General features: G+C 34.0%; 1 protein-coding gene across 1 annotated transcript; it reads left to right on the top strand.

Moving 5' to 3' along the window:
* The first annotated feature begins 14,670 nt into the window (after positions 1-14,670).
* ZBTB8OS (Protein archease) lies at positions 14,671-25,260 on the top strand. The gene is made up of 8 exons (XM_051211957.1): positions 14,671-14,760; positions 14,800-14,824; positions 20,369-20,411; positions 20,463-20,544; positions 21,741-21,823; positions 22,937-22,989; positions 23,049-23,085; positions 24,219-25,260. Exons 1-8 carry the CDS (start codon positions 14,706-14,708, stop codon positions 24,306-24,308), a joined length of 468 nt encoding a protein of 155 aa, XP_051072081.1. The 5' UTR covers positions 14,671-14,705; the 3' UTR covers positions 24,309-25,260.
* The last annotated feature ends 2,379 nt before the right edge of the window (positions 25,261-27,639 follow it).

Consider the following 27,639-nt stretch of genomic DNA (forward strand, 5'->3'; position numbering starts at 1 on the left):
TGAAAGTTGTGTTGCTAATATGATTCCCCCAGAGAAATGAGAAAGGATAGTAATGATTAAAAAGGAACATTAATGCTTATGGTTAATAATAACAGTTGATAAATGATGTGTGATGATTACTGTTGATGTAACAATCCGAATGGGGAAGATGCAATGACTGAGTAATTGGGCTTTCTCTCTCTCTCTCACTCACTCACTCACTTTTCCCTTTCTATCCTCATCTAAAAACTAAAAACTAGAAAATAACTCCATTTACTTACCTGTGGGAAGTGAAAAACTCATGTGGATTTTACAGCCACAATGTCAAACAGATGAATCGTTTGATTCGGGGATGTGGAATCCAAGTTGATAGGTTGTTTTCCTCCAGTCAATTAATAATGTTAACCAAATCAAACATACAGTTTTCGTGTTGATAGTAACAATAACGATAATGGTTTGACTGGATACTCGAAAGTTCGTTACAGTAAGGAATTCGTAGTATTAATTGTACAAAAATGCAATACAGTTCTATTTAATATGGATTCAGACCGTAATCAATCACAATCATCTTTTGTAAATGTTGTGAATAATCAATATTTCCAATCCGTCTACAGACAGGAAAGTTTTGTACCAGTCAACTATCACAATTACTTTCTCCATCCAACATACATAAGTTGTATGGTACATAAAATGGGTAAATAAGAATGAAAACATGCATACAGCTGAAGTGTTTCTACCTCACTGTCTCAGTATTTAACATCATTATAATTTGTCAGTCTTCCATAATGCGCTACGATTACATACGGTTGGCATTCGTAATTATTCACTTCCAGCAGATTACAATATTTGAACTGATGCGAAATTCACCAACCAAACATTCGACCCTCATTACGAATTCTAATTTAACTGTCATTTACAAATATCATCACCACTACACACTATGAGTATCATGCATATTAGGCTTGATTCTATGCACCAGTGATATATAGAGACAGTTCAACTGAATCAAAACATTTTAAGTGATTTAATGTTCTGAGTGAAACGGGTGGTGATCTTTTCTGGTTAGCCTGTTTTATAGGGTCGGTGGATTCTGCTCCACGACGGGTAACAGGTGTAAGTAAATGAATAAAATTGATCTTGATTAACTTTTCCAGTTTAGATTCAGAATACGCAGACACCATGTTGTCTAGGTTAGTGGGCACTACTGAAAGAATTGACCTGGTTCCCAGTTACTTATATTGTTCAGTGAAACACACTGTACACCTAAACACTTTAAAATGTAATAAAATAGTCTTATTCAAAGAAATCCTCACGTGGATAAATCACCAATCTAAGTATTATTTAGTTATTTATTAGCAGCAAGAATAGTTATACTGTCAATCACTGACTCTATTCGATATGTACAAATAGTACAAATTATCTCTGGTTTTTAATAATAATTATTATTTAAATTTTTTATTTGTGAAATTCCTAGTCGCTTAAATTTATGAATGGCAGTTACAAGACCAGAAGTGTTTCATAAAAATTACTACTATATGTTCATCTCACTTTTATTTCAGAGAACAATAAGAGGATATTCTGAAACACTATTCAAAATTTCCGAGAATTCTCTTGAAAATATAAGCAATTTAAACATTGTCATTTGATAACATCCAATGAAGACGGCATGAAATGGAAGATTTCGGATGTTGATTGATTCGCAATGAGTGAATAACCACTTTACAAATAAATGATGGTTCAGTAATGTTTCCAATTATTAATCAACAAACTGTTCTAATCTAAATGTAATACCTTCAAAGAGTATAACAATAGTTGCATCTTATCATCAAAATATCGATTTCATATGGCTGATATAATGACAATGAATTGTAATTACTAAACAGTTGGCAATAGAAAATATTGACTTTTGTCCTTGGACGAAGATTTGTAGTGATAGTTCAAATTGAAAGTTAGTATGTAGCTGTGATCGATAGAGTTCAACCATGGTTAATGATTAGTGTCATTGAACAATAGACGCCGCATACATAGCTAACTAATTGAAGTTTCATTCATTAGACATTAGAATATTAGAAATAATTTTAGTGAGCACGATACAACAAATGAAATCGGTAAAATGTTTTCATTTTATTGTTACTTTGTCTCAACCCAATGACCTAGAATTTTCTATCTTTTAACATACTACAGAGTATTCTATTCAACTTTAGTCTTTTATTATTTCTAAAGTCAGAAAAATATTTTTTTTCTATTTAAGTAATAAAAAAGAGAAACCATTGATTGAATTTATTTCGAAGCAGTAATACAATAGACAGATATAAATTTATATGAAATGGATGCGTTATCATTACTGTCGTTCTATTATTACTGACTGTTCCATTTTCAAACGTGTTTCTAGGTCAGTGAATATGTGGTATACATGTGTACTATAATAGTTCAAGGTCACAATGCTAAGGTCTAGTCACAAAGGCGACCATTTAATAACGATAAAATAATAATAATAAGTTTATTTGCTATTGAGAATAGATATGTATTTATATATAGAAGGTACTTGTTGTGCATAGAATGACCCAGACGTATATGTACAGATAAATTTTCATAAAATAATGATGGTATTAATAACATACACATCTTTTGTTCTGAATTTCTGATACGATCAATTGAACAATCTGACAATATTGATACACAAGAAGAGAGATTATGCTTTAAAAGAAAAGACATACGAGTGAGTTAGTTAGCTTAGAGATAACATTTACTAGTACTCTCTCTCTCTTTCCATTTCTCTCTCACTCCCTCTGTATATATCATGTTGGCGTGGTGATGATGTCAATGTAGCCTCACAGTCATTATGCTTTTTAACGACACAATCTCTAAAGTTGACGCACAATTCACAAGAAAACATTGTTATACTTATAAGAAGAGTAGTAGCAGTAGTTATAGACATTGTTAAACATGTTGTTGCTCTGATTTTTGACTTGTTTTCACTACATTTGTAAAATTAAAAAAGCTTGAAAATTCCTATTAAAGAAAAGGAAGCACAACAGTTGAATTAGTGAAATTGTCTTTCTATCAAATTTGATGTAAATCAACAAAAGACATATTGTTAAGACAAATTGGTTGAATTAACACTATAAACTAGCAACCAAATAGACACGAGACAAACTGTATTGTATTGGATAAATAATAGTAAATCATAACATCCGAAGATTATTTTAATTTGAGACTAGTGTTATTTCTAGTTGTTGCCGATTGCTTTCGTTATTAAAAGTAAATGTAATCTGTGCACTTGTCGGGTTGTCGACTCAATTCTTCTTATGTTTTTCTCTGTTCTAGACATCCTCACTCATACTACTCCGCACACTACCCTAGTAAACAAAGTACTTTCTGGCTAGACGTGAACCGCTACACAGAAGTGTATAGTTTTATCCCGGTTATGATTTTTATAAAGCAATTTTCAATTATAATGTGCTTTGATTTGAATGAAATAAGAACTTCACGCATTCAGTAGTTCAAAAACAATTCGGACACTTTCTCCTAAATGAAATCTCAAACATTCTCAGTTTTTACACCGCTGCACGTCAAATTATAATTCAATATCGAATCGCTTCACATTTTTATACTCAATTTTCATTTATCATATTACATGGAGTATTTATGATCATTACTATTAATTTTATTGTTATACAAGTGGTTTATGAAGATCGTGGAATTCCACAGTTTACATCATGAACTAGTTTCAGTTAAACAACCATTGGAATCCAGAGATAATTGGACATACTTGGACGGAACTCCTGGCATATGTATTTTGTTTTTCAATGTTTACTGAACGAAGATGGATCGGTGATGCAAATTACGGAATATCTACTGACAATAATGTGTTATAAAATAGGTTACTTCGTCAGGTCATTTTCATTTGGACTGAAACCATTTGAAGAGTGTGAAATTTCACCTACACTGATGATTTAGTGAGAAGCTATAATTAGTGGAGTTTAACCCTGATAGATGTGAGTTTAATAGAACCTATGCCATTGTGAAAATGTAAGCCATCTGAAGACCACTCAATAGTTTAAAGGCAACGTGTTGACTGCCAGACCAGAAGGCTTTATTTTAGACTCATGATGGGGGCGTGAATGTCCATTGAAGACGAGACAGCTGTCTGTTGGCTCCTATCTTTTAATTTTCGTTTAAGTACGAACATTTTGTGGTGTAGAACTGAACAATCCAAATATCGATTCGATCATTTGTACTAATTTTGGTATTCTACTATTGAGTATTAACTCATCCAATTGTGGTTTCGCACTTACCACAAGATCAGGTCAATCGTTCTGGGTTCGATTCAGTGTGTGCTTGTGGATGGGGACTGTTAAGGAGTCACATGTAAGGAAGAAACAGTTGTCCAGTGCACACCGCTTCCCAGCGATTTTCCAACTGATTTTGATTCATGATATAGGCTATGAAACTGAACCAATTATAATTGACAATTGAAATATTGTTTGAATTAGAGGAAAGTAGAAAATCAAAATACCTTAAATGTAACATGTATGTATTTTAATATTCTATCTTGTTTTGTTAATTGAACTGTGATTTAAGTTTGCTTTTTAATCCAAACAAATAAATAGATTGATGAAATTTGTTTTTTTAAAATAACATACATAACAAAACAAAAAAAAGTCAACACAGTACACAGAAAAAAACATTTCTGAATTATTCATGTTGAAAAATAAATGATGAGAAAAATGTGGAAGTTTATTTGTTTATTAATTTCTCAATTGGTAAGGTGTTACCAAACTTCACATCACGTGACAAATTCTCAAGTTTTCTCGGAATGTGAAAGAGATGAATTATCAAAGTAAAATCGAGGAGAGAAAAAAGCCCCCCCACCATCTCCCTCCCGTAAAAAACGGGAAAACGAAACAGTTCATGCATAAAATAAAAAGATGAATTAACAGGAAAACAAAAGAGAATGTTAATGACAATAATAACGTTAGCAATGACGTAATCACTGGTGTGATTAATTAATTTGTGTAAATATTAGTAATTTTATTAAATTACTCAAAATGCTTTCTTTAACTTTTATCAAATAATTAGATGAATGATTTGTATAGAATAGTGAAATTCGAAAATTAACAAGTTGACATCAGCTATCGGACTATCATAAACCGGAATCCACTGATCAGCTATTGCATCCTGGTTTAAGAATAATCGACAATATCCACCTATGATCTTGTATAGCTCATCCACGAATAACGAGTTTTGCATTCACCATGAAACCTAGCGATTGTTGGTCTGCATTACTTATATCAACTGATTAACAAAATAAAAAGATGATTGTCAAAAATATAAGGTTTCATTCATGAAATGATTGAAGACCGCCAGTTGCCGAATACAGCCAATAGAAGTCTGAAACTAATAGGAAGCTGAGGTTTATTTAACTCTGGTTCCTAGCTGTTCGCCAGCCGAACGTTATTTAGTCACAAAACACCTAACTTTATAGGTTACGCTGGATTATTTGGTTACGAAAATTCAGCCGAATCAACGAAAGTCATACGTTGTCACCATTTACAGCTATAATTATAGGGAAATCTATATCTATTCAGTAACAACAACGGCTTTGATGGATACCAACCCATAGAATTATGTTTTGGTGCAGACTGCAACTATTTTTCAATCCTGAAATCCAGTACATAATTTATTCAACTGCTAATCTGCAGAAATTACAAGCATGTATTGAATAAATAACATGCTTCTCTATGTTTCTAAGACATTGAACAATACTCTTAGACATATGCTCTAGCCTTGCATATATAATAAAAACGTCATGAACATACTTACTTACTTACTTATGCCTGTTATCCCGCGTCCAGATGCATAGGCCACCCTCCATCACTCTCTATCGAATCCTGTCCTGAGCAATCCTTTCCAGTTTATACGAATATTCGTAAATATTAGAACGAATAGTTTAACAAAAATCGTACGCCAAGTATGGAGAAGTTATTGTATGTGAAAATTATATCTGAAATAACCTCAGCGATTGAAATTTAAATAATTCTGACGTTCCGTCCAGCAAACTTGTCCGGTTTTTCTTCATTAAAATCATCAAAGGTGATTTTGATTTTGATTAATACCCTTAAGCATATAATGAATCCTTTCCAGTTGCTATTTATCCTTTACATGTCGTCAACATATACTATAATGAAATAGCAGTCTTACTCACCTCTCGGGCACTCTCAATTCAAACAAGAATAATGGACAGTACTGATTTCAACAGAAACATTTAAATACCAGTCGTAATGACATGTAAGTGGTTTCGTTAGCAACGAGAACACAGGTGAACACAACCAATTGTATTCTAACACAAAATTACAGAGTATCTTCCTAAAATATGAGAACCATACATTACATATTTTATTTGAAAATTTTCATCACTTGTCTTTCACATTCTGTATGATTCTCCCAATTCCCAATTCCATTCCAATACCGTTTCTGTTTTCTTCAAATCAAACTTCATAGCGTTTTGATGAAAGGTTTTCTACTTCCGATTGATGTTGCGTTATATTTATGTCTTTCGACATAAGTAACATACACCACTGTTATACCCTACTAATTTGCTTTGTTCTCTGCATAATTCTGTAAATCATGATCGAAATAACTGGATTCATAGAAATCTACCTATCAATAGTGGGTAACGAATAAATGATCCGACTTTGCATTGATGTTTCAAAACAGATTGGTCAAATTCTATGACTGGAGATATCGTTTCTTCAAATGATTCTCTGGTTGTCATAGAAAGCTTGTCATTTTCACGAAGAAACATCCTTGAATGTCAAAAGAGAAATTAGTTATAGACCGTGTCTTGTCATTACTACCTTATTGAAGCTAATTTTCATAACTTACGATTGCTTTTGATGCGAAAATTTTCCAGAACATCTATTGATAAGTATTTCAATATCAGTAACAAGCAAGTGCAAATATAAAGTCCAAATTGATATAAAGTATATATATTGTTATGTAAACCTCCAGTACTGAGATCAAATGTAAGAAGACAAATTAAAAAGTAATGTAGGAAGGTATATTCTTCTCTAGATTTTATGGTTGATTTATTGATATTTACCATCATAAACCATATGGTAAAAATGTATTCATTGAATCGTGACAGAAGTCAATGTAGCAAACACTTTTAAGTGATTTATCCCTTTCATATCCACGACACTAGTAAACACCGTTGAACCTAATTGATGACTACAAATAGTTGTAATCCAATAGAATAAGAGGACTGTTTAACTTACATTTACAACAATATAATACAAACTCATTCATAATCTATGCATAGAAGCATCGACAACATTATGAATCTTTACAATATTATATCGTTTAGTCATTATAATAAATAAAAATGACTATTCACAATTACTTCTACCACTCTCTCTATGATTACTTTGATGAATATAAAAATGAGAAGGAATTCATTCAACAAGACATGAAATTGTCATGAGGCATCGACAAGTATTTCTAATATCTGAAGGATCTAAATTAATTATATACACTAGAATTTACGTAATAATGTTAACCCATTTATCAAGTCTTAACACTTTAATACTATGGAAAATTATAAAACAATGCAAAAATATAAGTACCACAGTGAATGAGGTAAATGATTTGTTCATAAATTATATTTGAACGAATTTATTCACACGTTACATTGTAAAGTCTAATAAGAAATCATTATGTTCTATTCATAAAAATGAGTATTATTATCAACATAAATGGCTTTATTTAGTGTTGTATATTTAGGACGATATGGAATTCTCAGCATGCAATATTTCAGCAAGTTTATCTTTCACTTCTATATCACATAAAACAATCGATAACTGTATGAATATATGCACAAAATAAGTAAATATGTAGATGGTGTCTGTGAGTAAACAAGCAATTTGACAATGATTAGTTCTTACTGATTGTAATTCAACTTTGATGTAATTTTTACGGCATAAACGTGTTTCGGTTCCTGATCGATAATGCTATCTAAACATGGTGGTTGTGGTAAATCTCCACTATACAACACTGTTAGTTTGATGAGAAATAAGTCTATGCTATGGATTATATGCTACTTTCAGGCATTACTGAAATTTCCTTTCAATACATTTCATTACTTAGAAAGCTGTGTTAGCGTAACAGGTAAAAATTACTAGTTGGAACGGCTTTCAGATATGCGAATACTGATTGCTGCAAAATATCTACGTTTTCATGGCTTAATCATTAATTTACGTATTCAACAATGCCATTATTGAGCAAGTCAGGTAGGTGGTAATCAACTACTAAATACTTCGGACTCCTGATTATGCATAGTTACAAATTAATTTATCCAACTGTCATAGTAAAGATCTGATTGAAGTTGTGACATTTCTAATGCACTAAACAAACGACTTTTGCTTTGGATTGGTTACGTTATAACTACTTTTAAATTAAAAGTAGTGTGATTCTCTATTATCAAGTGGTTGCAGACATCAACTCATTCTTATTGTAGTTCGAAAATATTCTCTTTCGGAAATCACGAAGCACTAAAGTGACGAGCCAGTGACAAGTATAATTTAATGCGAAATTGACAAATTTGATAACCGATCACTGAGAACTTGACTATTACTCAAGTAAATCACAAATTTGTAGAGACTTACTGATTCTGAAGACAGTATTCCCCCTAAGTGACTTCAACAGTAGGATTTTTGAAAAGCAATAAAATTGAACACTAGTTTTGTTCCCGTTTTCACTTTCCCATCACTTAACATCGATTTCACCTGAGGTCGGGCCAAAAGCTCTAAGAATTTAAAATATCGCTTCATCATTAGGAACTAGTATGTCAGTATTCCAGGTGTTAGGTTCGATTCCACAAAGAATCATTGATATACATTCAACTAATTTGTATTTGGAATACTAAAGCTACTAATTGCCTTTGTCTTCCGAAAAGACTCTAAGTGAAACATATTCGACTAAACTTACCCTTGAATTAATTAATTCTTTCTCTGAAATGTATCTGCTATTTTCTGAGTTGCATATTTCTTTCGATTTCGCTGTAGTGAAAGATAAAATAATCTACCGTCACTTTCTATACGTCGGATCGTCTCCTGTTGATGAGCAGGATAATGTATGCAGAGCTCAAAATTCCAAAGCTAGCTTGAATTATTAAGATGCTTTACACTTAGCAAGTCTGTGATTATGTGCGTTTCCATTATTGGCATAAAATGTTGTTCAGACGATTCGAAAATTGTTTATATGGCCCATGCTGTCCGCAAAATATCGTACACTACTTGTGATGCTGTTCACAAACAGATTGCATTTTCGGCGAGGGAACCATCACGGTTCGGTAATCTGCAATACTGCCATGTGCTTGTTGTGGAATCTTCGTGTGGCTTATATTCGACAGAGCCTTATCAAGCTTCATCAAACTAGAAAACACGTTCTTTTATCAGTCATACTCCTAATTTGTCATCTAATGGAAATTCATCATCGGTGAAAACTTCTGATTTATCTCCACTTATACCATCAGTCAGAAAGCATTCACTCAGAAGAAGCCACGAACAAGTTTTAACCACATTTATCAACTTCCGTTCCTGTACCTGAAGATCTTTTTAACAAATTAGATAAAGATGAAGATCGTAAAAATGGTGAACCAATCAAAGCTGTTACGAAAGCAGCATCTTATGATTTCAATAGTTCCTAACGTACCTTGTCATTCGAATGATTTCAAACAACATATAGAAAGTCCAAGGACTTCCCAACCTAGTGTTTATAAGCAAACTCAAAATAGTTCCAGATCATCAGAATTTAGGGGAATATACACTGCTATTCTGAAAACTCTTATCTTCTTGGTAATATGGTCTCTTGGTCTTAACTACAGTATCCTTTCTAACAGCTTATTGAACTCAATGGAAATGATGCCCAACAGGAAAAGCCTCATTCATATACACCCAATACGAATTTTATTAGTACCTCTTTACGTAATCCACTTCATATTTTGGTCGTTAAAACATTTCAAGATACACATAAAAACCAAATGTTTCTTTCCACCGTATCTAACATTGTTCGTGCTATGTCTATACCAGGATCAATAATGTCAACGTCATCACTTTCAACAGAGATTCCAAAGCTAGACTTCCCAGCTTCAAGAGTGCAATAAAAGTGCTAGAAATCGTGATAATTCATTGAACCAACCACCTTGGTTTCAAGACATGCTACCCAGAGAAATAACATTTAAATTGCTTGCTAGAGAAGAGGTCGGCAGCTCTGTATTTCGCAACAGCGTTAAACATCCTGTTTGTTGTGCTTTATCTGTTCGAGTGCCAAATAATGACAATCCGCTAGAGATAACTCATTACTCGATACAAAAATTAAGTCGAGGTGTTCGGTTTAAGGGTTTGAACAAGGAGTGGCCATCCCTACAGGCTTTTGTTACTCATTTGATTTCCATCCCAGATATGCTTCCATGACCTCTTAAACTTCCGCAATATACTACCAATCCAATTTTTACAAGTTTGATCTTCAATTGATGAGTGACTTGTAGCGGTAAATAAATCCCCAAAATAAATAGCACTAAGTTTTCGACATTGGTCATCGCCAAATATACTCTTCCGATCTCCTCGACTCTGTCTTTTGATTTCTCTTGGTGGGAACGAAATATATTAGAAGGTGTTACTGGTAGAAGCGTTGTCAAACACTGAATACCTGTGACATCATCAGACTCATCAAACGAAATTCCCAAGCGACAGCATAGCTATAACATCAGATCATCGTGAACAGAAGTGGGTCGAGATAACCATGTCACTCATTCAGAATTATCTAGTCATCATCTCCAGTTTACCCTTCATTCAGTCGCAGACCTACCCTGCAAAACAGTCCTACCAACATGTGTCACTAGTTTCCATTCAAGCCCTGTCAGTTTTCTCAAATAGAAACTTATCATCTCATAACATAATAACAAAAGATCCATTTGTACTTGGCAGTTATCAAGTATCAAATTTACCACGATGCGAATCATGATGTTTAGTTTATGACCGCAAAATTTACTTACCATAAATAAGCAGTGTGATCTAGATCTAAAACTATTAGCATCGTATGGACGTTCACAGTAACTACATATCAGAAGCACTAATTTCAAAACATAATGAATCATTTAAAAATCTGTTACACATTACATTCAAAGAACGACTAGCATGCTCGCTTACAACCTCTAAAATTTATTTGATATCTTAATAACACTATCAAGTCACAACAACATAATTTCGGCTCCACTTGAGTTTTTACATTCATTAGTCCAGTCCTGCCTGTTCATATTACTGTGACAACATACGTTCTCAAACAACTTGAGGCTGACTAGCGAGGAAACTAAATCTACAGAGAGTGGTTAACGCTTCCTGTAGAAATCATGTCAATCTTTGTCGGAATATGTTAAAGATCTGCCATAGCCTGATTTTCTTGTCTTTCAAAGCGGAAAATATACGAGGAAACTTCAGATGCTTTCATAACCGAGATCGTGCCAGGTTACAAGTGTGGTTGCTGAGAGTAACCGAATTCGTGCAAGGTCACAATCAACGGAAGAATGTATGTGTTTTGGTACAGTTAAGTTTTCAGTCTTCAGTAATAAGGATAGTAGGTTGGTGAACCTATGTTAATCCTGACAGATTGCCTTCCAGTGAAGGTCCAGTTTCTCCTTGAAAATATTCACTGGTGGGGCTGATACCACTTGTTCGGGTAAGGCGTTCCAATCATTGACTACTCGATGAGAAAAACGGGACTCCATTTTAAGTTTATTAGATATCGGTTTATCAACCTTCTTGCTATGACCTAGGAGATTATTAGTGCTGGAGGGAGCAAAAAGATAAGACATATTAACACCCAAATCATAATTAAAGCTACGAAATCCCAGTATAAGGTCACCTCGTGTCCTACGATACGACAAGGGGAAAAGGTTTAGGCGTTTTAAACGCTCATCGTAAGGGAGTTTAGAAAGACCCTTCACTAATTTCGTTTCCACACGCCCAAGTGAGTTAGTATCTTTTACCAGACACGGGGTAGCTGCTTGAGTACAGTACTCTAAATGTGGTCTTACGTAGGTGGGATACAAAATTCGAAACATTTCCTCGTCAAAAGATTTGAATGCACGGCGAAGTGACTATAACGCACGAAAACGTTCGACAGCGGCTGCGTTGCAATACGTAGTTGTTTTTAAGTCATGGCTTATTATTACTCCTAAGTCTTTATACTCTTGAACGCATGGAGTAGGTATACCATCAATATTGTAGTGGTAACTATTATCGTGACCGATGTGCATTAGCACGCTCTTCCTAGAATTGATTTCTAAGCCCAAACATTGAACCCATCTAACTAAATCGTCCAAGTCAGCTTGAAGATCCAGATGATCAGCCTCACTTTTTATTTGTTCTCCAGATTTTTACGTCATCCGCAAACAATAATTTCGATGACCTAAGCAACCGCAATAACTCGTTAACGTATAGAAAGAGAAGGGGGTCTAAGATGGTGCCTTGGGGTACACCACTTTTGACCGGCTTCCAACCGGATAGCGTCCCATTGACCCTTACACTCTGTCTGTGGTCACATAAGAGGTTTCTTATCCATTCATGTACAGTACCTATTATTCCGAAGCTCGTGCGCTTCTGCATAAGACCTAAGTGTGAAACCTTATCAAATGCTTTGCTAAAATCTATGAATATCACATCGACAGACAGACTGTTATCTATGGCTGCTGTTCAACCCTCTCTCGCAATAAGTTAGTCAAGCACGAACGCTTGTTACGAAATCCGTGTTGCTCAGGAGCTAACAGATTGTGTGAAACTATGTGGCTTAGCAACCTAACCCGAATTATCTTTTCAAGCAACTTAACGACAATGCTAGTTAGACTGACAGGCCAGTAGTTAGATACTATCTGTCTCTGACCGTCCTTAAATATAGGACTGACTATAGCGTTTTTCCAATCTGTAGGGAGTTGAGCGAGTGAAAGGGACATGTTGAAGAGTGTCGCAAGCGGTTTTGAAATAATGTCCGCAAGAGATGACAGCAGCCGTTGATGTAAACCGTCAGGGTCTGGTATCTTACAAGGTTTGAGGTTAGTTATCAACGGAAGGACAGTTTCCTCTGTCACCTGTACAGATTCAATGGCTGGTATCTCGGTGTGAGTGGGACAAGTATTTGCTACAATAAAAGTAGAGTAGACCTCGCTAAAATAGGTTGGAAAAGTCTCAGCTTTTGCTCTATCTCATCCAGCTAGTAAATCTGAATTTTTGTGTAACAGTAACGAGGGGATACCATCACTACGTTTCATTCGCCGTTTAACATACGAAAAAAGTCGTTTCAGACAAGTACGGCTATCGTATACCAACTATCGTTCGTAAGTGGTACGGGATTTGGCTATGGTTTTCTTACAGATATTACGGAATTTTTGGTACTCACGCTTAAAAGTTTCATGACCTGTCAACAAGAATAGGTCCCAGAAATGTTTCCTACGCTTTAACAGCTTCCGGGTTTCCTCATTAATCCATGGAGGGCAGTGTGATAGCTTACGTGCTGACCATGCGATAAACGGCGACGTTATGGACTCGAATGTAGCCTTAAACCTATTCCATTCATCTTCGATCAATCCATCCGCGTCGACCGACCAATCAGTCGAGATAGCACAGTTTCTGATCGCCGGAATATTAGCTCGCCAGATATTGGGACGAAGTGGAGCAGATACTAACTGTATACCATGTGTCCTAAACTTAAAGTGAATTACAACGTGATCACTTCACTAGTGAGGGAAGGTGCTGAATATCAAAGACATCCTCACAGTGGTGGGTGAGGGCGAGGTCCAGCAGTGATGGATCATGATTGAAATCAATATGTGTCGGTTTTTGATACATTGCACAAGTGCACACTGAATAACGGTAGATAAAAGGTCGCTGTCGAAACCACTACCTGGAGCTGTAAGCTCTATCCAGTTGATATGCGGTACGTCGAAGTCCCCATGATGAGATAACATTGTACCATACTCCAAGAACAGATGTGTCCTAGGATAAAGTCGTCATCAAGACAAAACGGAATACGGTATATTCCCCCTATAGTCACTGACCCATTTCTAGATTTAATCTAACAACGTGCTACTCCATATGTACCACTAACATGAGCCTCCGATATGATTGATTGTATACGAAAGTGATCCCTAACGTATAACATTATGCCTCCCCCTTCCGACTTAAAACTCCATCGCTTCTAATACGGTCAAAACAGTTAATTTACTCAACGAGAAACAATACCACTGTCCTTTTTAGACAGCGCGTCAGGGATACAAACAAACATGTACGGCAAAACAATCCCTGTTACAATTAGTTATTATTATAATTGTTTCAATTAAATCATTCGCGTTCTCTCGGCAAAAGTAGGCCACTACAAGCTCAACACGTAATTGAAGCTCTATCTATCGGTGCTTTTAAAAGAGGATTGGATCAACTGATAGATCACCGCTTTCAGGACAAGCACAAGCCACCGAGCCTCCTGTCATTTCCAAACTGACCAGGTGGACTTTTTTAACTTTGATTGTATAATATATATATGCCAAATGGGGATCAATTTCCTGTTTAACAATTCTTTTCATTATAGAAGTCAAGGTTTGTGTCAGGAGTTGTTCTTGTGATTAGCTAGTTCTACCCTCAGGTGACCTTCAAATTACCGCTAAGTTCACTTTCAACATGCCTGGGTTGGACACTCTTGAGGTTCCTGATATTCCAGAAGTAAAATATGAATGTAATTATGCATTTTTACTTTAATTGATTTGCGTTTCAGATCTAGATCACACTGCTGATGTACAGTGAGTATTTTTTTGCGGTCCTAAACCAATATTATCTTAGATATATTAGTCAAAACAATCCTGATACAGGATTTCTTAGGACTTTATTTTGATAGTGGTTAGTGAGATGTCTTAAAAATTTACGTACAAATATGTGACTTACTTCTGATAAGTCTTCAGAGTCCACGATGAATAGGCTCCATTCATTTACACTTTACCTGATATTGCACTGACGTTCACTTGTCAGTTTCAGTTTGAAAATGACAGGAGGCTCGGTGGATTGTGTTTGTCCTGGAAGTAGTGGTCTATCAGTTGATTCAATCCTCTTTTAAAAGCGCCGACAGAGCTTCAATTACGTGTTGAGTTAGTGAGCTCCATTCATTGGTACGATCGAATAGTCGATAACCATCTGACAAATAATTTATTCTGAAGTTATGAAATTATTTGAAGTTTCCTCGTAAATTTTCTGTTTTGGAAAACGAGAAAAATGAGGGCATATCACATGAAAGTTTTTGACTAAGTGATTTGAAACTGATCAAGTAGCCTCTGGTTCATTGATACAACAATGAAAACAGGCCTAGTTTAGCCAATCTAGCATCATACGGAAGCCTTGGCATTCCGGTAATTAGTTTAGTTACGGTTCTCTAAACCCTTCCCGACAGCTTACTGTCTGTTTAGACAGGGGCTAGCTTCTTGCATGTGGTACTCTAGTTTTGGACGCACGAATATTATGCATGAAGTCGGGGACGTTTTAGCGTCTACATGACTAAAGGCCCTACGTATAGACCATAGGGTTCTAAAACCTTCGGCGGTTACTACACGGCAATGTGCAATAGCTCCTAAGACTTGACTAACAATGTGTCCGGAGAACAGGTAGCTCACTATGTACGTATCCACATCTTGGTGACCAGTATGCATCACAGTGCATCTGGAAGTATTTTTCGGCAACTACCAAGTTTGCGACCATTAAGACAATTTCTCCATGTCATTTTTAAGCTCTAAACTTTCACTTTTACATTTTAGCGCTCTCTATATCTTGACATCATCAGCATATAACGAAACCGATAATGATAAGAGACTAGGAAGGTCATTTACATATAAGAGGAATAACGCTGATACTATAACTGCACTCTGAGGGGCTCTGTTAAGCACAGTTTCCCAGATAGACATTTTCGAGTCCACCCGTACTCTTTGTTGGCGCCCAACTAGGAATTCTTTTATCCACACTAATAAATTGCCTCCAACTTCGATGTTTTAACTTAACAGCTGGTTGTGAGGAACTTTGTCAAATGAATTTCTGAAGTCAATGTAGTCTACGTCTATTGGTAACTTGGTATTTAAGAGCTCACCAACTTTTACAGGCTACTAATAGTTAATGGGACAGGAATAACCTGTTCCGAAGCCATGCTGCTTTTCAGAAAGAACCCGGTTTTCTTCTAGATACTTAGACCACTACTTACGAATAATATTTTCTAGAATTCTAAGTCACGCTAGCTAGGCTTACGGGTCGGTAGTTCTCGGGTTTATGTTCCATACCTGTTTTGAAGACAGGACTTACTATGGCGTTCTCCCAGTCTTTTGGTTATCTACCTTGGGTTACGGATAGATTAAAACATATGGTTAAGTGAATCGCAACAAAATTTGCTAGCTCCCTTAGTAGCCTGGGATGCGTTTTATCGGTTCCCATGGATTCGTCTATATCAAGTTAGTTTAGCAGATCAAGGCACATCGAGTTCTTTAGTGGTCACGTTGTCCAGTATGTGTGGGGATATTTGTATAAACTGACGGGAAGTGTATCTACGGTATATACATTGCTAAAGTAGTTTAAGAATACTTGGGCTTTACCATAGTCGTCCTTCAGTAATGGTAAAGTATTACTGTCTTCCTATAGTGCTAGAATATTTCCTTTTCTCTTAGTCCTTTAGTTTATATACAAATACAAGTGTTTAGGGCATTCTATGGATTCCTTGAAAATTTTTCTTCGTATAACCTTCTAGACTTGAGGAGGGTCGAGGCACCATTATTTCGATCATCTCGATATTGACATTTTGTCTCATCGGTACCCAGTGCCCTAAATCCTTCCCATATTCTTCTCTTACAGAGAAGGGTGACAACTTCTTTACCGAATCATGGCGGAGAATTTCTCGGACCCCTTAGTGTAGTCCAAGAAGTGTGCTGCGCAGTGACTTTTAAGTACAAATTTGTAAATCCATCCCAAGCCGTTTCAATCGGAGACTCTTGCTCTATTGACCAATCTACTTCGTCTGCTGAGTGATTCATATCTTGTATGTTTGCTTTCCAGACGTTAGATCTGGGTTGGGCTGACACGTGCTGGTTTATAACACCTATATGGAAGTCAAAAATTAGAACTGCATGATCACTTTTACCTAAGGGTAGCATATAATCCAGGTTTGTGACGTCATCTCCATTATGGGTCAATATGAGATCTAGTGAGGATGTTTCGGAGTTCGGGTCGTACCTGTTAACTTCTTTCACATGTTGTACTGGGGCACATGTGATAACCGCCTCAGCTAGTTCCTGTTCGAAGGAATTCTTTGATAACTCAGTCCTTAGATTTTTCCAGTCTATCGTAAGTGTATCAAAGTCTTCTAGGATTAGATATCAACCACGTTGTGACCAAGTATCGAGACTGTCTAGCAATACTTCATTCACCTCGTAGTTTGGACTGAGGTAGACCAAATCATGCGGCAACTAACTAATTCACACGTCCCACTCATGGGATACATTGTCAATAATGGTAAATGTGATAGTATTCCTAATGAATAGAGCTACTCCTGTTTTACACTTGTGGATTCTGTCGGCTTTTTCTAACCTGAAACCTTCAATATCAGGTTGCATAATGTCTATAGACTGCGTCCATCAAGTTGTTGTGACTGCGATTTAGATCCGGCTTGGTAGAGTCAGTGTGTACACCTAACTCCGATCGTTTATTGTGCAAGCTTCGGATATTTGTGTAACAGATTGGAAGCTAATTTAGACGGCTTCGTGTTGCACCCAGAGTGGCTTCAGCATCATTTTCTGTCAAAGCCTCACCACCTGAAAATTTACAATTTTTAGGTCCTTTTTGCAAGCATCTAACCTAAGATTTAGTTCATTTTCGGCTTCTCGTCTTTTTATGCGGTCCGGGAGCGGCAAGTCTTTACAGACAAAAACTCATGACCCCTTCAGTTCATGTCCATTCTGTAGTATTAAGTCCCGTTCATTGGGAAATTTAAATACAACTTTAAGCAGCCTGGTTTGATTCTGTTTCAAATTCACTTAGCTACCTAGTCTATAAATCTTTAGTAAGGTAACCCCGGAGATATTCTGTGACATTAACTGGCTCAGTAGCTGTTCTATCAACTCAATGTCATTCTCAAAACGAGTTTTGGGTTCTTAGCTTTCACTTTCCTTGACTATGAAAGATAGCCGTTACTATGATCAGTCCTTAATTTCTCAACTACCTTTTGGGGTGTTGGCTTTTCTTCAATAACATTATGTCGTTTCTTATTCTCGACATGTACCTATCCATCAACTTTCGTTAGAGTAGCACGGTCACGTCACATATTGTAAGGTCCTGTATGCTTGTCGATGACTTGGGTGGTCAGGTTTTTGTTTTTTCTGTTAGAAACAAACCTAGTCTTACGACCAAGTTTTCTAGACGTTTCCTGCTGGTTGCTATTTGGAGGACGGGAGACAGAAGGAACTTCATTTCTGGCAGACATTTTGAAGTCCGTTTTCCCTTCTTTGACCCATATAAGTCAATCGACTTAGGGCTTATTTGAGGTGACTTCACATGAACTTGTGTTGACCGAGTAAGTGCTGTCTAATGTGTCTCGAATACGCCTGATAATACTCTTAGCAGCAATCACTATTGCAGTGGCTTCAGATAGCAATCTGTTTGTGTCCAAGCAGCAATGCCAACACAACCACACGCAACTATTTTTGCTAAATCGTTACAAACTGCAGGTGTTAGATTCGTACAAACTTCGTGGTACCATCCTTTGCACTCATCACATTGCATGTCACTTTCCACAGAGTATCGACCACCTGGGCGTTGGCAATTACTTGTTTTGCACTGTCCAGTCATCAATCAGAGATTTTCAGTAAAAAATAGACACAAACAATACCCAGAGACAAGAAAAAGTGATGACCAGAAAAGGTTGAAAACTTAATTGTTAGAACCAAATGTGCAAACAAATACAGACGAACCAATGTACTCAAAAGAACCGATGATGAATTACTTTAAAAAAAGACGGTACTCTTGGCGAATACGTCAGCTGACATAATTTCAATTAAAGTCATAAGAGCAGTTTTGATGCGTAAATTACGTTCACAATAATAAAATTAACTCAGCGAAGAAAAATACCACTGTCCTTATTAAATGACGCACTGTCAAGACTGGATTAATAAATGTAAAAACTCAAGTGGAGCCGAAATTATTTCGTTATAACTTGATAGTGTTATTAAGCTATCGAATAAATTTTAGAGGTTGTAAGCGAGCATGCTAGTCGTTCTTTGAATGTAATGTGTAACAGATTTTTAAATGATGCAAAATCAATGTTTTATTATGTTTTGAAATTAGTGCTTCTGATGTGTAGTTAGTGTGAACGTTCATACCATTTTAATAGTCCTATTACCATAATTGGTCCTGAGACAGATTTTAGCCTTCATAGATCTGCTGTACCTATGCACATCAGTTTTCACTTGACTAAGTAAAATGCTAGTAGTCGTGTTGAAATAATATCATTCATGTACTCTAGGTCGAAGTATCTTTTTTTGAGTAACAGATTCACAGTGGCACATAATAAACTGTCACTAAATGTCACATGATAGCGTTTCATATTAGGTTTATATGAATAGTAACTTTCACTGACGGAACATACGTATGCTCCTTTGACCACCATTTCACAAATGATATGGACGCATCCAATAATATGACTTTAAAAATATTAAAGTTAAGATTTTTTTGTTTATTCTGAATGGTATCACTTCCTGTGCAGAAGTAGGAAAATTTAATTGTTTTAACAGTCGTGTTACCAGTACCTTTTCCCAACAAATAGGCAATTATCTAAGTATCTATTCCAAACTTGTCAAATAATAAAATGGTACAGTGTTACTAATATTTAGAAATTCTGACCTCCCTTGGAGTAATTTTTGACCTGGGACATCTCTGGTAAAGTAAAAGCAAGGTATATATGCGGCATTTTATCTAACACATATCCCTTGTTTTCATTACTCATGGATTTATACTGATAGTTTAGTGCGGCACTGGTTGCTGAGCATTTATTTCAAATGTTCAAATTGTAAATAAATTTTATCAGTAACACTTTGCCATCAGATCATCTATGTACCGTCCCAAAATTCTTTAGATAAAAAATATATTATACTTAAACTCAGTTCAATTAGTGGATGTTAACCAAAATGACCATCTCATAGTTGGGAAGAAAATATTTATTATTTGACACAAATTATAACATATTCTTACTTTTTATTCTAATCACTGCCTCTAGATTGAGTTCCCATGAGTCCCTGATCTTTTGTGTACGTGGTTTTTTCTATTAGGTTACATTCATGGGGTAATAACCAAACAGAAGCATTTGAACAAGTTAGTTGCATTTGATCTACTCATCAGGAGATATTGTTATGCTATAAATAGATTGCCATGGCGATGTTCAACTATATGACAACAAACTACGACTCAGTGGATACTTCACAAAGATTTGAAATTGAAGCTGATGGTCAGTTTCTCCATTCATTTTTTCTACGATTTTGCGTTATCACAGTTTTAGGTAAACGCGCATGCTGTTCTTCGTTGTATATAACGTATTAGTTGTTATGTTAGTAGTCTATATCAAATACATTCGTGTGCTAAGTAATTATTACTTAAGTTTACAATTTTCCATTGGTTTCCGTAAAGATCCTTGAATTAAACATCGGAATGGCCACTAGAAATCTTATCTGTTTATTGGTGGGTATTGATTACTAATTATTAGTCGTTTATTTGTTGAATAGTGTAAATAGGTCCACGTTTTGTTTTCGTAAATTAAAAAGTACTGGAAAGGGTGAATGTCAGTAATGTAGACAATACTTTCTAAAAGACACATATATTTGCTCGGACCTATGATCCGTTGTATCGGCTTTGATAGATCTGGAACAACCTGCTAACGTCACAAGACATCTAAAAAAGATTTCGGCTGATGCGTTCTTATTAAGTCATTACGGTTTCCAAGCTTAACCACTAGATCAGAGAAGTAGCGACAGTCTGGAACACGAAATGCCAGGAAAAATTCCTAAATACCCTAAATAAATCAAGTTATTTTTTATACATTGATAAATACTTACTCTTCTTTGCAAATACTGCCATTGTCACAAGACTCTCCACTTCAAAAAGCAATCACTTTTCATGTGCCTTAGTGGTTAAGGTGTTCGACTTTCACCCACTAAGTCCTAAGTTCGAATCCCACCACACCTTCGGTTTAGGCAACGGGGTAATATTATTAGCCATCACACTTAAAATCTGGCACATACAAGCAACCGGAGAATGCCTTAATTAAGGATCCATAAAAAACATCCACCCCAAGTGTGCATTTAAACATAATTTCGACTAGTTGATCAGTACATCTAAAAAAGTCGAAGTAGATTTTTAAACAACTAAAGAGCAGGTAATCTTCAGCGTTTTCCTGTAAAATATGTCTTCGCATAACATCTCAGTGTTTTTGCAGTGTGCGAATCACAAAAGTATACTTTACGATTTTGAAGAGTCTGGTACAGTAAATGTATTACTTCGTATTGGTCTATAAACATTTATGGATCATTTCCCTGTAAGTGTAATCAGTCTTGGGGAATGTTTTGTGGACTCATTTACTTTCTTTGTTCAACCTGTGTCTAAACTGTTCTCATACTCAAAATATATCTGTCAATATAATTTTTTCAGGTCACGATATGATGTCATTACTTTTTCATTTTCTGGATGAATGGTTATTCGCGTTTTCAGCTGATCCATTTTTCATTCCACGGGTAAATCTTCGTTGGCTAATGAAGAAATCTTGTGTATTTTTTGCATATCGGTTTATTGGAAGTTAGTTTTTTAAGTAGTCAAGTGACTTCGGATGATAACCGACAACCTCTTTGTGTCCACGTTGACAATACCACATGTTTCACATTGACCGTGGTTTAGTAGTCAACGGTTAATGTTACAAACCGATTGAATAACTCAATCTGATTATATCAGATATTTTGTTATTTGACACGAATATCGTTCAAACTTTCCCCAAAATCTGCTCAGTCCAACTCTTTGTTGTAAGTTTCATTGTGTCTAAACTGCTTAAGATACTAGAATAATTACTCAGATCTGGTTTAACTATTTCAAATTGAGGAAAAGATATAGCATCACAACTACTCATAATTTTGTTAACAATTGTTTACATGCAGTTAGACTGAAAACTTCAATCTCACTAAAAGACAATGACATGTTTTCACTAAATCCTTTCACTGTAACAAATAAGGCCTTAGATGTAAATAAAGTTAGAGGATTTATATTTTTAGCTTTACCTACATATCAGGCCTTATTATAATAAATCGAGGTAGTCAAAGAAGTGGACAATGATATTACCTAGTTGCCTACATCTCAATAATTAGAATAAAGTTTCAACTAGTAACCCGGTAGCTAAAACTCAGGTGTTTTAGCCACCACTTTTAGCTAGCTTTTGAAAAATCCTCATACTATAGTAATCTTTCGAAGAATTGTGATTATCCATTTTGGGTACTTATTTTTCTGTGCTTGTGTTACTCTTCTACCAGTGACTTTATCATTGGGGGTTTTGTAGTAGTCTTTCTATTTCAGTGCACTTCATCCTCCTTTTGTAACTAGTATTATTATGTAATTGTTAAATATTTGTAGTATACTTGTAGATTTACCTCCCTCACTGCATATTCGGTTATTTTTAATGTCAAACGTCTGTACATCGCTTGTAATTTAGTGCCATCTGTTATGTCACTCATATGTTCCTGTTGCTTTCTGAATGAACTTCAAATCATTTTTCTCGAGTGAAACTTTCAATTACTTTAGTAGTTGTTTACAAACTGAATTTTTGGGTTGTTTGTTTATACTACATTTGTTTTTCTTATTAGATTGTTAAAATAACAGAATTTGATAAGGAAAAATTCCACATTAAATCATCTGGGTAAGTTCTGTGCTTTTTGAGGAAAAGAAAACCAATGTCATATTAATTTATTGTTATAGTTGGGGTGAACCTTTTGACATCTCAAAACATCCTCAGGTTGGTTATACTCTTCGTTTTGTCCTTAATGTTAAAGTACTTTGTATAATGTTTAGTTATTTCGATTAGTGATTACAAACTTATTGATGTGATTTACAGATTTAATTTTAGAAAAGCACAAAAAGCCCTGTACCTCGTAAACGAATTGCATTATTATTATTATTATTATTATTATTATTATTATTACTACTATTATTATTACTATTATTATTATTATTACTATTATTATTATTACTATTATTATTATTATTACTATTATTATTATTATTATTACTATACTACTATATATATTATTATTATTATTATTATTATTATTATTATTATTATTATTATTATTATTATTATTATTATTATTATTATTATTATTATTATTATTATTATTATTATTATTATTATTATTATTATTATTATTATTATTATTATTATTATTATTATTATTATTATTATTATTATTATTATTATTATTATTATTATTATTATTATTATTATTATTATTATTATTATTATTATTATTATTATTATTATTATTATTATTATTATTATTATTATTATTATTATTATTATTATTATTATTATTATTATTATTATTATTATTATTATTATTATTATTATTATTATTATTATTATTATTATTATTATTATTATTATTATTATTATTATTATTATTATTATTATTATTATTATTATTATTATTATTATTATTATTATTATTATTATTATTATTATTATTATTATTATTATTATTATTATTATTATTATTATTATTATTATTATTATTATTATTATTATTATTATTATTATTATTATTATTATTATTATTATTATTATTATTATTATTATTATTATTATTATTATTATTATTATTATTATTATTATTATTATTATTATTATTATTATTATTATTATTATTATTATTATTATTATTATTATTATTATTATTATTATTATTATTATTATTATTATTATTATTATTATTATTATTATTATTATTATAGGATTTATTCCAAACAGCACGACATTGGCTCATACTTAACTTTCAACATGTCTTTTAAATCATATTTTATTGGAGATCATATTACTTTTATTTCGAATAATTGTAATTTTTATTAAACATTTTCTTTGCAAAATTCCAGGGTACTGAAGTGAAAGCTATTACCTATTCAAATATGCAAATTCATGAAAACGAACATATGCACGAATTGTTTGTAATTATTGATATTTAAAAAAATTATGTTTATATATACATTTATTTGAAACTAAATTTATACTAATGTCTTCTCATTTATACTAAAGGGGTTGAAAGATATTGTATTTTAGTACAAAGTAAATGTAATAAATAGCTCAGATAGTCTATATTTTGTGTTATTATGTCTCAAACACCACTCGTGAATAATGACATTTTGAGAGTCTACCGTAAGTTTGAACATTCAACTGAGCTTAAAATTTGTTTGTTATGATTACTAAAGCGTAAATAACGTTTAATCTGTTGATCAGGCAGCATACAAATATATAACTGAGATTCACATATATAAACAGCTTTAATATCTCTTATCATTTAAATCAGTTGAAACTCCTATCCGTATTCTTGTGCTTATAAAACCTTTAGTAGTGGAATAGTAAACACTCATACTTCTGCGCAACTACTGGGTCACTCTTATTCCTCAGATTTCCATGCATCGGTATATAGTCTAAATTATTCCTTGGACATTATGACAACTTGTATATCAATAGTTAAAATACTATGAGCTGTATGTCCGTGATTGTATGCACACCATGTTCTGCAAATGCTACAACACGATTTACCAACGGAAATAACCTGTCAGTGATCGACTGATTTCTGAAATAAGTCTTTAAAAATGGTGCTTCTCAACTATTTGCTTAACAAATTTGTTTTTGCTTTAGACACACTTTGTTAATAAATTAATTAGTTTTGTTTGATTGGATTGTAAACCTTCTCAATATTTAACACGTGTTACTTACCAACTTAATCAAATCCCAGTGATATGTGAATATTTTTTCAAACAATTAATTACAACTTACAGTTTCAACCACGTTTTTTTCTAATTATAAACTGTAATTTAACTATTTTACAATTATGTAAATAGTATGTGTTTGGCATAACGTTTGATTAAATGCGTGTTAAGTTTGTATTTAATATATATTGAATAATTGAAATAACAAACAAATTATGCACAAGGATAGTTGGAATTTCACTTCGGATTTGATTTTTTTCTGTACGCCCCTCTGATTACACCACATAATAGATAGCCTCATCACATATCCATATATAGTGGAAATCACTTTGCAGTTGAATCTGTCAGGAGAGGGGATATTAAGTAACAGCTTGAGAAAATAGAGTGTTTCACCAACTCACATATAACTATTACTTAATAGACTAGTGCGTTTATCCATATATCCACATATACGTGTACTTACAAACAAAAAGTAAATGAGATTGGAAGAAACTTCTCTATTGTTTATCAATGATGAATAAATCGTTATATTATCCTAACAGCCTAATAAGATATACACGAATTAAGTGAATAAGCAAGAGTAAATATGTCCTGTGGTCTGTATTTACCAATATGCTTAGTTTACAAGTGTTATTGTATTTCAATTAAAAGTTGCATGATTGACATTTCTTTCTAAGTATGTATATAAATGGTCATACAAGAAGAACACGTGAACAGGACAACAATGAACAAAAATTAGTTAGTGAATAAATAAACCATTGGATTATGTAGAAAAAGTGAGGATATGTAGAATGTCCTACTAACTTACTCTTTTCAATAGTTCTCATGGGTAACTCTCTTCTGAGTGAAATTGATAATCGTCAGATATTATGTTGGGAATATGTTTTATTAGAATCTGTGTATACTCAACGAAATACAACTTGAAACAATCAAAACTAAAGATTGTACTATTTCAGTAATTGTTTATAGGATAATTGTATACGATAACAACTATCTTCAAAATAAGTTGTTAGTTTTCACTAGGATAAATCATCCATCACAAAAACTAGTTTTTACATGGACAAGTTTCATTGAATCCTATCATTTATAAGATCTGTGGTGCATGCTCTTTCTTAATGCCCAGTTGTACCAAAATGTCCATGTTTTAAATACGTTTATTTATTTGAACACATAAACAATAGTACAGGGGAGCACCAAATACATATGCGCCATACAATATCAATGAGGCCAGTATCAGTTATTACTGATTTGTCTGAGGGCTGTGATATGGCCCAAGTGCCCAAACCGAAGCAGGTGGTTTTCTCGGGGGGGCACTCCCTGAGTCTTTGACCTGAAGGTCCACTCCACAAAACAGTGGAGCGACGTGATAAGATGCAGTTCTATGGTAGCCGGTGACCGGCAGTAAGTTCATACGTCGTTTGTTTCCTTAGGATCCTAGAGCCCATGACCACCATTGGTTTGGAGTCAAAGTTTTCCAACTCCCCTGGGTGGATCCTCCATATCACCCAACCCAGTTAAAGCACCGGATATTCGCTTTTCGTCCTTTCAATTTCTTAAACAACACCCCTGCCGCGAGGCATTGAGTAGGACTTCCCTGGGAGTGGTTGTATAAACATGACCATGTGAGAACATTTCGAGATGGTTAGCGGACTCTTCCCACTCTCAACCGTATCAAGGCATTTGGGGGGCTTTAAATAAGTAGGGATTCCGCGTTAAACAATTCGACAGAACATTTTGAACAATTTAAAGATGGAATTACTACACGTTGATGTTCATGACTAATATTTTCAACCTGTATAGAATCTTTATATTAACAAAATCTGTCTTTAATATTTTAACAAAGAAGAGTATACTTTGCAATTATTCCATTTTCAAAAATTATCCATGTATATTCAATTGAAATAATCACTGTTATGAATAAGTTTTTATGTTAGTATTTAAATGAATAAATCCCATAAATTCCACTTCATATTAATGTGTGCCGCCTAGAAGAACACATTAGGTAATTCCGAGTTATTCTTCATCACTGTCTTAACTATCACACAATGATAAATCTTACTTAGTGATCGAACCTTAAACCTTAAGATGGTTCGATTATCTGAACTGTAATAAATCCTTGTTATCGTGTGACGAACACGTTTCGTCCCACTTCTATTTGGACTAACTTTTATCTTTTCGATTTGGAGTTATTCATGCCTTAGAATAATTACGTTTGGATTATTCATGATCTTCAAGTGATTTTTCACTCTAAAGTGTAAAATCTACTGCTTCAAGAATTATTTATTCATGAATTATAATCAAAAAAATTTGGGAGTGGTACGAACACTTTTTAATAAAAATGGTCACAATAAACAGTGGGGAATAGGATAAATGCAAAATACAACTTAATAATATTCATGAATATCCAGTTTCGAAATGATGTCTTGTTTACTTCCTCAATGTACACTTATACATGAATTCAAGATTTTAGTGAGTTTTATTTTTGAAACCTTTAACCTGCTTGGTTACTGATGGTTCAAGATGTTTGATTAATTAGGAACCAAGCAATCAACTGCTACCAGACTTAACGAGAATGAAATGT

This window comes from Schistosoma haematobium, chromosome ZW, assembly GCF_000699445.3.
Source record: "Schistosoma haematobium chromosome ZW, whole genome shotgun sequence".
Lineage (NCBI taxonomy): Eukaryota > Metazoa > Platyhelminthes > Trematoda > Strigeidida > Schistosomatidae > Schistosoma > Schistosoma haematobium.